Source organism: Pleurodeles waltl, chromosome 12 (assembly GCF_031143425.1).
Source record: "Pleurodeles waltl isolate 20211129_DDA chromosome 12, aPleWal1.hap1.20221129, whole genome shotgun sequence".
Lineage (NCBI taxonomy): Eukaryota > Metazoa > Chordata > Amphibia > Caudata > Salamandridae > Pleurodeles > Pleurodeles waltl.
In genome coordinates, this window is record NC_090451.1 from 597,169,480 (window position 1) to 597,181,742 (window position 12,263).

Genomic DNA, 12,263 nt, shown 5'->3' on the forward strand with positions numbered 1-12,263 from the left:
GCAGGTGTGGCACTGATATACAGGTCTACTCCATCACTATGGATCTGCATGGTGCATTGCTACATAAAATAATTCTGGATCCGGTCAGGCACCTAGGGAGTATTCTAAGGTGAGGAATCTGCAGTCAGATAGAATACCGATTAAAAAGAGGATTATAGAAAGTCAGTAACTTGTTTTTCTATGAAGTGTTAAAAAATGGCAGGGGCACTGCTTAACCTAAATGGCATTAAATGATACTGACTGGGGAGAATAAAAACATTTTTTATTCACTGCCCCCATTTATACGTAAAAGGTGGTAAGCACCTCATGATTTGAGTTTGGTGAATAATTGTGTTCCTCGGACAGATTATAGAATGTGTTTGACAAGAGACAAAGGATACCAATCCTTTATTGTGATCCAATTTAAGTCTCTATAGTCTGAGATTTCAATGTCTCTTGGTAACAAAACAATAGAGGTGCCATAGCTAGAGATGAAAAACGTATAAATAACCCATTCTGTAAGTTACCATGTAATTAGGACTTTAATATTTCTTTTTCAGATAAAGAATAGTTTGACCCAAATGGTATGATCGCATCTGGTTCAACTGATATGGCACAATCCTACTTCCAAAAAAAGGGAAGCAAGGAGACCTGGGATTTAGCAAACACTATAGTATATTCACGATATTTCCTGTTTAGTCATAAATAACCTTATTACGTTTTATATTACAAAAGAGCATGGAAAAAGACAAGAGTGTCTAATAAGCCCCATACTTATATCTATATTAAATCTATATTGAACCTACAGCAAAGTCATTGGTAAAACTTCAGTAATAGACCTACGGAACACCAGGGGCCTTCATCTCCTGCATTGTAAGTAGACAATATATTTAAATACTCTTCAGACCTTGGCACTATAGCTGTAGTGGTTTGTCATTTGAGTAAAAAACGTTTGGCTTGTTTTCGGAAATGTGATTATGTGGAATAGCACAGAGATCACATCTATTAATTGTCTCCCTTGACGAGTGTTCATTCAACTAAAGGCAAGGATCGCTTATACCTTCTTTGGTCTAAATACATATTAGATGCATTCAACCTGAGCCGAAGATATTGAACCTCCTCTTCAAATTCACATTTCTCTGGTTTGAAAGTCAATTGAGATTGCTGGAGCTATGGCAACTATAAAAGTCATATGTGCTTGATGTTCAGTATGAGTTTTCGGGGGAAAAAAGAAAATATTGTCCAAGTACATGAGTACAGAATGATTCAAGACTTGAGAAAAAAAACAGAATCTTTGAATTGTTTAAAAATGACAGGGACATTGAACTACCGAAATGGCACTGCATGATACTCCGAAAGTCCAAACCGGGACACAGAAAGCCGTTTTCCACCCATTACCCCCATTTAAATGTGGATTGTGGTAAGCACCTCATAATTTGAGTTTGGTGAAGAATTATACTCCTTGTACAGATTTTAGAAGATGTTTCATAAGAGGCAAAGGATACTAACCCTTTACAGTTGTATAGAGTTAGATCTTTGTTTCCTCAGAATAAAAACTAGGGGTACCACATTTAGAGGTAAAAAAAAAATGTCTAATTGATCCATTCTGTACGTTTTCTTGGAAATAGGTCTTCAATATCGCTTCCTCTTTATTAGACAAAGAGGAGCTGCACCAAAGTGATATGACTGCATCTGGTTCAGTCATATTCTTGAAAAGGGGGACATGAGCAGACCTTTGTATAGCAAAAAACATGACATATGCATGATACTGAGGTGGCACAGAAGAAATACTAGCCACAATTAGGTTTGTAGACATTGGGGAATAATTCCATGACGCATAGCAATGATCATGACAAAACTGATAATAATGATAATGTTGTAGCAACCCTTTTGGTGTTCACACTAGGCTTCCTTCGCCAAGGACCTCCAAAAATAAGTGTATTTGGGCAAGGCTATTTGATCAAACAAAAGCACTCTTGAATTATTTCCTTAAGTGACCTGTAATGGCAATGAAGCCTTCCTAACTAGCACAAAGCCAAAGGTGCACCATTAAATATTTGGAATATTTCAGTCATCTTATTAGTGTTTACAGGGATATTGTTTTTAAAGACCCAGTTGTGATCAGTAGATGATAGTTGCAGAATATTAGTAGTCCTTCCTTCTTCAGTTCTCAGAATGATTTGCAAGAGGAACTATTAATTGATTCAGTCACGGATGATTTAGTTTAGGGATGTCATCCCACATCCATTCTTTTCTCTTTCTCAGAGATTGCGTGTTTACTCGAACCCTGCCATATTGGGCAGGCACAGAACATATGTACACAATCACCACAATAAAGGCATAATTCTGCCTTTACCTTCATTCATTTTAATCCTCTTGTCAAAGGACTCCTCACTGTCCCCCAATTTGCATATCTTCGACTTGGGGTGAAGAACACCTGTTATTTTCTGGTCGGCAAGGGAGGGGGATGTATTCTCGGAGAATCGGCAAGCTGCATTTGACTCTTCTTTCTTCCTTTTCATCTCTCCTGTGGTCCATATTCAATTAATAGGGCAATGTCTGTAAGTTCAGAAAGGACGATGAGTACGTACTAAGTCCTCCTTGGTCAATTCCTTCAATTCACAACAAAATAATTCAATTTGGGCCCTCTCAGCCCAAGTAATATCTGCTGTCAGTTAGCAAAAATAAGTCACATGGTCTATACATTCATTCTACCTTCATAGATATCACAAAGAGCTTTCGGGCAAGGTGCTCAAGATCACGATGTTAAATCTTCTGAAACAAGAAGGAAAGTTGCAGTACTAACCAAGCAAGAATCCGAGGTGGAAACTAAAGTGTTGGCCCAAGATAAAGCAGCCCCGGTGATACAGCTGATTAAATATCCCACATGAGCGTGGTGTACTGAAAACTCTGTTAGCTGAAAAGCAAAATGCACCACTAGGGAGAACAAAAATTACCTCAGTTTTGCCAGGTCCCTTAAAAAATGTGGGTCAACAGAAGTGGCTCAAGGACTGGACTCTAATGGTTTCTCTTGTTTCCTTGATTGCCAAAGTAAAGTGTGAGTCCTGCCAGTAGCCAAGGGGATACCCTGCTCTCAGTATGCACATGCAAGTGATGTATCTCATTAAGAAGGTCCAAATTAAGAGGACATACATCCATAAAGGGCAGGAAACCCTACTTGGCAATATTGACAGTTCTTGATTGAAGATGAAGAATGATACAAGTGTAGAAGAGGAAGACACAGAAATCCAGAGAAGGAATCGATAATAGCCCACCATAAAGTCTTCCAAGAGACATCCTTCAAGGAATGGTGCTGTGGAAAAGGGAAGCAAAAATTATCAACAAAAACAGTATATATGTGGACTACGAACGTGACTAAAAATAGGAATACAAGAGCAATCTGTTGCAACCTTCTCTGATGCAAGCCTCTAAGCAGGACATGGCATCACAGTAAAGACAGTTACCTCCATCTTCGATGTGGAAACTCTGATAACAAACATGGGAATGCAGTCCTTTTGGATAGGAATAGATTTAAGGCTAATCCTCTCTTCTCCTTCGGAATAAGGGCACTTCTTTAGGGTGGCTGATGAGATGAAAAATCTTCTGCTTGCAGAGACCATTTCCAGCAGGGAACTTCACAGACTGTGGCAACTGCAGTGTTGCCAAAGACAATAAATCCTTACTGATTTAGTCCTCACTCAGTGTCAACCATGTAAACACAGCACAAAACATCAGCCCAAACAGAATTGCTTCTCCATCCTCTATCCAAGTGCAATACTTAATAAAGTACAATTATATATCAAATTAATATCCTAAAAGATATTTGAAAAAATAGAAATTTGGAAAACACCAATATCATAACACCTTATTAATTAGTGACAGAGTTAGAGTAAAAATATAGCGTTCATTATACAATTTCACATTAATAAAACAAGGTTGCAAGTAGTCCTGGGTAACGTAGTTACATAAAGGGCAATTAGGCTGTTCAGCAGCAATGCCTCTCTGAGTTTCTAAGGCTACTGCAATAGGCAATCTGTTAACACTTAATATAAATTAAGTTCTTCCGATAATATGTTTTATAGCTGTTAACAAGTAAGGTTGCAGCATACCCACAAATGTCTTATTGCAATAAAATTATAGCTTTTCATGAGGTACAGTTTGGAAGCTAATGAGTGGGATTAATATTTTTAAAGCAAGTCAAGGATATTTCCTTTCCAATGTAGTAAGTATTCAAAAGGAATTTCCAGACTGGAAGAGTGACAGATTCCACCTGGTAGACCAAGGACAAAGTCCTCAGAGGGAGTGTTCCAGCGGGGACTACATGTCCCAAGAATCTGCAGGGGCTACGGAGGCGGCTGTTCATAATACCGCACCTGCTGTCACTTGACTTTGCCACAAGTGCTATATAAAGCATTTTGAGGATATGCAGCGCTGGAGTGTCCCAGAGGGGACTACGTGTCCCAATAATCTGCAGAGGCTATGGAGGAGGCCTCTTCAGGTACTTCACCTGCTCTCACCTGACTTCGCCACGAGCACTATATAGCACATTTTAAGGATCCACAATGCGGGGTGGACCCAAGCACTGCCTGGGGAAGATGAGGCCAAGAGTGGGCCCGCCTGCGCCCGTCCATGGCTGAACATGGCTGGGCTGGGCCTAGTCTCTTGACTCCTCGTTATTTTGGGTATTCCATCAAGGATGTCCCATGGATGCTCTTTACCACCACCATGAAGGAAGTGGCTTTGCTTTCCCGTCTTGTCATTCCTCGCGTGGTTACTCCTGCCTGGGTTCAGCTGATTTGGGTGCCTTGACATTATTACTGACCTGTAGGGTGGGGGGGGGGGGGGGGGGGGGGGGGGGGGGGGGGGGGGGGGGGGGGTCCTGTGTAATCATGATGGGGAAGAAGAAGGTGGTAAACCCAAAACCTACGTCGAGCCCTATAGGCAGTGAGCTGTGGGTGTCATCTCAAAGTAAGTTGATCTGACAGAGCGTTGTTTGTCCGTGGATCATGCAGGAATTACAACTATGCCATCGCCCATTGTTGGTAGCACTGAGGCTTTGAGGGCTCATGCAGACTCTTTGGATGATGGGGAGGCCTCTGACACTATCCCTGCCATTGCTCCACTCCCGGAAGCAGTGGCCCAGCTGTCCCAGCGCAATCACACTCCTGCTGCTAAATGCGAGTGCAAGTCACAACACCCTACCCTCAGAATGAAGGCCACACATGGTGTCAGTTTGGGTAACCCGCTGCCTCTTAACAGGAAACTATCCGGATGTTAACGATGGCCTGGTTGCCCATAATGACTTAATATACTGATGTTATAAATGTCTGCCTGGCCCCAATTAAGGAGTCAACCACACCACCTCCTCGCTACTCGAGAACCTTGACACAATTGGTCTCAAGCAATTGGCCACCTCACCAGCGCACATTGCCAGACAGCCACTCAACCCCATCTTTTCTGCCAGCAGAAACGTCACCATCGATGACTCAACACAACTACACTGGACTGACCACCACTGCATCCATTTTCCATCACCACACCTACAGCTCACGTCAACACCACCCCCTCCCCCCACAGGAAATGGAACCAAACCACAGAGGAGCAACTTGTCAACACCCTCAGCAACTCGTAACCCCTGGCACAACAGATGCCAACACCTCAGCATGCAACCTCCGCTAATGGATCACCAATTGCATCAACCACTAAGCTCCAGTCCGAATGATCACAGCGAAACACACCACCAAGAAAGCCAGCTGGTTTACCTCTGCACTCCAGAAATTGAAGCGCACCTGCAGGAGACTGGAGAAAAAATGGAGGAACAGCAAATTCCTGGAGGACTTTGCAGGCTTCAAATCCGCCACAAGATCCCATCATGGCCTCATCAGAGCCACCAGAAAAAACACCCTGCAGGACCCTATCAATGCCACCACTCGCAACACAAAATAACTTTTCGCCATCCTCAAGGAATTTGCCAAACCACAAGCTGAGGCTACTAACATCCCTCCATCCCAGGACTTCTGCGACAGACTAGCTGCCTTCTTCCATCGGAAAATCAAGGATATCTACAACCGCTACGGACCCCAAGCCTCTCCACACTCACCAAGAATACCCCAACCCGGAACCACCGAACTCCCACAGCCCTGCACGCCTGACCCCCCCCCCCTTCACGATGGACGAGACTCGCTCCATCATGAGCATCATTCACTCCCCAAAGAAACCTGCCCCCATTACATCTTCAATAAAAGCCATGCTTCGATCACACCCGAGCTCTGCAAGACCATCAACTGCTCCCTAGAGTTGGTCACTTTCCCCCAGGACTAGAAGCAAGCTGAGATCCCCCCACTCTTGAAGAAACCCACAGCCGACCCCACGGATCTCAAGAATTACTGCCTCATCTTTCTGCTGCCTTTCCCACCTAAGGTCGCAGAAAAAGCAATCAACGCTCAGCTCTGCAAACACATTGAGGACAACAACATCCTGGACATCTCACAATCAGGATTCAGAACTAACCACAGCACCAAGACCACCCTGCTTGCTGCCAGAGATGACATCAGCTCTCTCCTTGACCGTGGCCAAACAGCAGCCCTCATCCTACTGGACCTATCGGCCACCTTCAACAGTGTCCCACCACACCCGACTCCATGCGGCAGGCATTTGCAGCAAGACCCTTTGGTGGATACACTCGAGTCAGACTCCTGCCAGAACCTACAGAGATCAGCTGTGAAGTACCCCAAGGATCCTCTTTGAGTCCCACACTGTTCAACATCTACATGGCTCCGCTCTCCCCAGTCGTCAGAAACTACAGATTGAACATTTTCTCCTACACAGATGACACCCAGCTGAGCATCTCCCTGACCGAAAACCCCACAAAGGCCAAGAAGAACTTTCAAGATGGGATAGAAGCAGTCGCCGCCTCGATGAAGGAGAGCTGCCTTAAGCTAAACTCCAACTAGACCTAGACCCTTATCCTGGCACCCTCCTCCTCAGCCAGGATGACTCCTGGTGGCCCTCCACACTGGGCTGCCCACCCATCCCTACAGACAATACATGCAACCTCGGTGTCCTCCTCGACTCAGCGCTCACCATGACAAGACAGGTCAACTGCGTCGCTTCCACCTTTTTCCACACCCTCTGACTCCGATGAAAGATTTTCAAATGGATCCCAAGCAACTGCCGCAAGACCATGACACATGTCCTGATCATAAGCAGACTTGACTACGGCAACACCCTCTATGCCCGAACCACCAAGAAGAACCTGAGCAAGCTACAACAAATCCAGAACGCCTCCACCAGACTCATCTTGAACATTCCCCACCGAGAACACATCACAGGACACCTGAGAGATCTCCACTGGCTCCCCATCGAGAAGAGGCTCAACTTCAATTTAATCATACACGCTTACAGGGCCCTCCACAACTTTGGACCCAGCTACTTCAACCACCACATCACCTTTTACTCCCCTGCCAGGCCTCTCCGCTTCTCCCAGCAGTCGCTCCCTACTATACCCCGCAATAGGAAGTCCTTGGCTGAAGGGAGATCTTTCACCTACCTTGTGGCAAAATGTTGGTACATCTTGCCTCTCAACCTCAGGCAGTCACTATCACTACCTTAATTCAGGAAGGACCTTAAGACCTGGCTCTTCAACTGAATCTTTAGACCTACCCTAAAGCGTGTTATGGGTGAGTAGCACGCTTTAAAAATGTTGGTTGATTGGTTGATTGACTTAATAAACTTGCTGAGGTGGTCTTCAAAATAACCAAGTTTCATCCCTATTACAAGCCTCCTTTTTTGATCTGGCCCAAATGCTACTACATGGTCAGGTCCTACAATCACTCCCGAAGCCCCTGCCCCCTCTCTTTCTAACAGTGAATTTGTCTGTACATTCTACTGTCTCTAGCTCCTCTCAGCGTGCCACTGGGGCCATGGTCATGAAGGGTGCTGACCGTCCCTGTGTTTCCCAGGGTAGTCCCACAACTATCAAGAATGATGTTGTTGTAAACTTGCCTCCAGCAGCTACACCTTACATTGTGGTGCTGGGCAATGTCCCCCCCCCCCCGTCACAGGGGGTGAGCGAATCTTTTGCCTAGTTGAAAAACAAACTGACTTACTTAATCAGCTTTCAGTCTAATTTTGGCCCCCACATTAAAGAACGCATTCACATGGTGAGAAGAGTCAGCTGGCTAGGGAAAGGTGCTAAAACCTATGAGGGGGATTCAGTTGTGATTCAGTTGTGGTTCACTTCAGTTGACCTCGGGATGCTGCACTAGGTTTCATGGCAAACAGCTCACTTAGATGCAGCATTACGTCTTCTATTCAAGCTCTTCCACTAGGCTTCTTCTATAGGCCAGAGGTTGTCTGTGTGGCCTCAAGGGTTCTAGTAAGGGATCAGGGCATTGGCCCACCTACAGATCTCTCTGTAATTTCTTCCCAGAAGACTGTGAACTGTTTTGCCCTTCTGAGCACCCTGGACTATTGCGTTTGACTAGCTCCTCAAGTTCACCTTGTAAATTCAGTCAGTCCCTCTGGTAGCTGCTTTCCTGTCCCTCCTGTGGCTGGTTTCATCGCGTGTCAACTTAATAATTTAAACTTACTCAGCTTGAATATTGCTGGACTTGCTTCAAAATTCAGTGACCCAAATTGGAATGTTTTTATTAGGAAATGTAATGTTATTTGCTTACAGGAAACCTTGTAGACTTCAAATCATTTGTTTCTTGAAGGGTTTAAAGTTTATTTTGTTACATCAATTGCCTCAGCATCCAGTAGGGCTAAAGAGGGGCTAGCCATGTACACTGAATTCACAGTTGAGACTCTCGTTAATGTCTTATCTTCCGGCCCCTCTGTACTTCAGGTACTCAGAATGTCAATTTTTGATTTTACCAAGTTTTATCTTTTGCACCTTTATCATGCTATTTCAGGCTCCCATAATTCACCCAATACTTCCCTTTTAAATACACTGGACCCTGCCTATGGAGCTGCTTTGGGCGTACCTTAGGGGTGCCGTACATGTAGTAAAAGGGAAGGTATGGGTCTGGTAAGTTAGTGCAATTTCCAGGTCGAATTGGTAGTACAAACTCCACACAGACACTGCAGTGGCAGGTAAGAGACAAGTTTACAGGGCTACTCATGCGGGTGGCACAATCCGTGCTGCACGCCCACTAGTAGCATTTGATATATAGGCCCTGGGCACACATAGTTTCAGTTAACTAGGTACTTACTAGTGCATCATATATGCCAATCATGGGTAAACTAATTACCAATACAATTTAGATAGAGAGCGCTTGCACTTTAGCACTGGTCAGCAGTGGTAAAGTGGCCAGAGTCTCACAGCCAGAAAAAAAAAATTCAGCACAGGATAAAAAACAGGAGGTCAGAAGCCAAAAAGAGAGGGGAAATCATGCAAAGAGCTGACAGGTCTAACACAGGGCAAAAATATCCCCTTTGTTTATAGGACCTGCAAACCACTAGAACTGTAGGAAAACTTGTGATTTCAAATTCACACCTGTGTAAATGAAGGGTGTCACCAGGCTCAATTGAATGAACTTAACTTAGAACTGTGCATGGACAAAGACTTGATTAACTTCTTCATGACACTACTGGATCCAATTAAAATGGGAGTTGAATGCAACAGGCAAATAATCTTAACCTAATAGCATCCAAAAACAATTGGAAAAGGTGAACCTGCTGTGCCGTATTAGAGTTCATAATACAGGAGGAGCACCTTTGTGACAAAACCCCACAGTATCAGTGGGGAAACAGTCTAGTTAAGGACTGGCAGTATAAAGTTAAAGGATATATTCAGAATGGTAGTATTTAAATCCTTGGAGGTCTTGAGAAAAACATTTTCTGTAGGAATATCGTATAAGACAAGAAATCGTTTGAAGACAACTTTTGGTAAACATTGTGGGGCTACAGTGTGAGTCTGTAGAATGATGGCAGGAGACAATAGAAGTAAGAGAAACTTGGTCATGACAGCTTTTGCCTAAAAGAATTGGTTGGGCGCTGGAGCAATATAGTATGATCACCAAATGGCCTTCGCTAGTTGCCGGAGGGAATGAGAGAAAATGGCTCCTATCTACATATGATACGGAGTTGCGAGGAAGTGAAACCCTAGTCAGATTAAGGCCAATATTTATACTTTTTAGCACCGCATTTGTGTTCTTTTTTTACGCAGCACAAACTTACAAAATATAATTGTAAAAAATGATGCAAATGTGACGCTAAAAAAGTATAAATATGGGCCTAAATGCTGCAGCTTTTAGTGGCTTGTTGAGTGAAAGTGAACAGCAGTTTTTTTCTTGGAATTTGCGATATGGTTGGTAGGGCTGAATACAACCCAGTGGAGAGCAGGAGTTTTTGCAAGAGTAGTGGCAATAACAATTAGTATGGGATGATTAAGTAGGAGACATGTGCAAGGAAATTCTAGAAATCCTCACACAAGTGGACATATTTGACAAAAAATAGCTGTAGAAATTGGGGTTTTACCAATTGAATTCATGGTCCCAGAGCATATTTGAAAAATGTCTTAACTCTTTCCCTGCATGTTTATGTTGTTGATATAATTGGCTTTCTTGCTTCTTTTGGATGTGTTGTGGTGTCAGTTTAAGATTGTGAAAAATTCCTCCTTCCACTGAAATAGGGGAAAACTCATTCAACATTTTAAATCTGAAGCCTGTTTGGACATTGGTTCCACCATACTATTATATGCATTACTTCTCGTTACTTTGTGTGCCTGTACCTGAATTCAGACCGCACATTGTACACACGTCATTGCAGATATTCTGTGAATTAATTCATACCAGAATTTATTTAAAAAAATAAAAATATATCCTTTTATTTTTCAAAGGAGATATGCCAAGAGAGATGCCCCAAAATTCCAACTGCCAAAGAGCCATTGAGAAGCCGTAGGTGTGCCAGCCTATCTCCTGAGAAGGGAAGATGTTATGCAGAACCGCAGCCTAGGAAGCAAAATGAAGTGGTCTGTAAGAAATCTATGGAAAGCCGCCGTGCTTCCAGGGCATTTAGCTCCATGGATAAGGGGACCAGTGAGATTCCAAAGAGACCATCCAAGATGACACCGGATCCCTGCAGGTCTGCACCTCCAAGGATGGAAGGTGAAATATGTAGAACTGAGAACCAAGCCCCAGTGGAAGGCCCTTCAAGGCCAATGAGCCCCAAGAAAAAGTGGGTTTTAGAGGCACAATTTGAGACAGCCAAGATGAATCCTGAAGCTTGCAAGACTCCAACTGCACAGATGGAACAGGTTGTTCAGGAGCCTGAGAGCCAAAGCCTGAAATCGTATAAAATTGATTCATGCAGGAAAGACAAGTCAAAAGAACTGTGCACATAAGCCCTATAGAAATGTGATTGAAGTGTCAACACTTAGTCATTTGGTTGTGCGCCCTGAATGATTTAAATCTTTGTAATCAACTTTAATACAAAGACTCTGTTTTCTTATGTTGTCCTGTTTGGTACCTTACATCTCTTCATTGAATTAACAATGGCTTCCACTTGTCCTTTAAAATAAAGTTCAATTTGCATCTCACAAACATGTATTCAATTTATTTTTCAATTTTAAAATGCTCTGCCACCTCCTCACTATGTTAAATGCTTGTGTCTATAGTGCATGCGTCTTAAATGAGGTTACACTGTTGAAATGTCCACGTATCTAGGCCCTTTAGAATACTGTTTGAAAAAATGTGTACCATCTTTGTAAACAAGTATACTTCCTGGGTTTGAAATCCTGTGATAAGAAGGGCCTAACATCAAAATCTATGAATGAGAGCCCCCCCCCCCCCACTTCCCCCCGGAAGGGGAAGGGATCCTTGTCTTGTAGTTTGAATTCATCATTTCCCTTGCACTGCAAGTTAAGGGCGAAGTCCTCTGGAGATTCCGTGAAGCAAGAAATGTTTCTGTAACGGCATGGGACTAGGCTTCCTGTTCAGAGCTCAGTCTTACTCCTCACATACCAGTGACCTTTTAAAGCCAGTATAGATTGTTTTTTTACCAGTTCTTTTGTAACACGGCTCAGTAGATCCTTCTGGGCCCTGGGGTTAGCACAGGTATGTACCACCTAAAGAGGTAGGAACAGACAGGCGGTGATCCATGCATTTCCCACAACATAACTAAAGCGGATACATATCTGGCAAACAATCAGATCCTGCCAAACAAAGGCTGTCAAGAATACGTTTATGTTTACCTGGCTACTGTCGCGCGTTCCCTCAAACGATGCGCGCGCGCATATGCACGCACGCACACACACACACTTATTTTTAAAGAGTTAATTA

General features: G+C 43.6%; 1 protein-coding gene across 2 annotated transcripts in view; it reads left to right on the plus strand.

Annotated features, from left to right (window-relative positions):
• Positions 1-11,525, plus strand: part of CFAP126 (cilia and flagella associated protein 126) — a 90,544-nt gene extending 79,019 nt beyond the window's left edge. For both annotated transcript variants that reach the window (XM_069217798.1, XM_069217799.1), the window contains exon 5: positions 10,823-11,525. In XM_069217798.1, the coding sequence (XP_069073899.1) occupies positions 10,823-11,326 (504 nt within the window). In that variant the 3' untranslated portion in view covers positions 11,327-11,525. The remainder of the gene's footprint in view (positions 1-10,822) is intronic.
• The last annotated feature ends 738 nt before the right edge of the window (positions 11,526-12,263 follow it).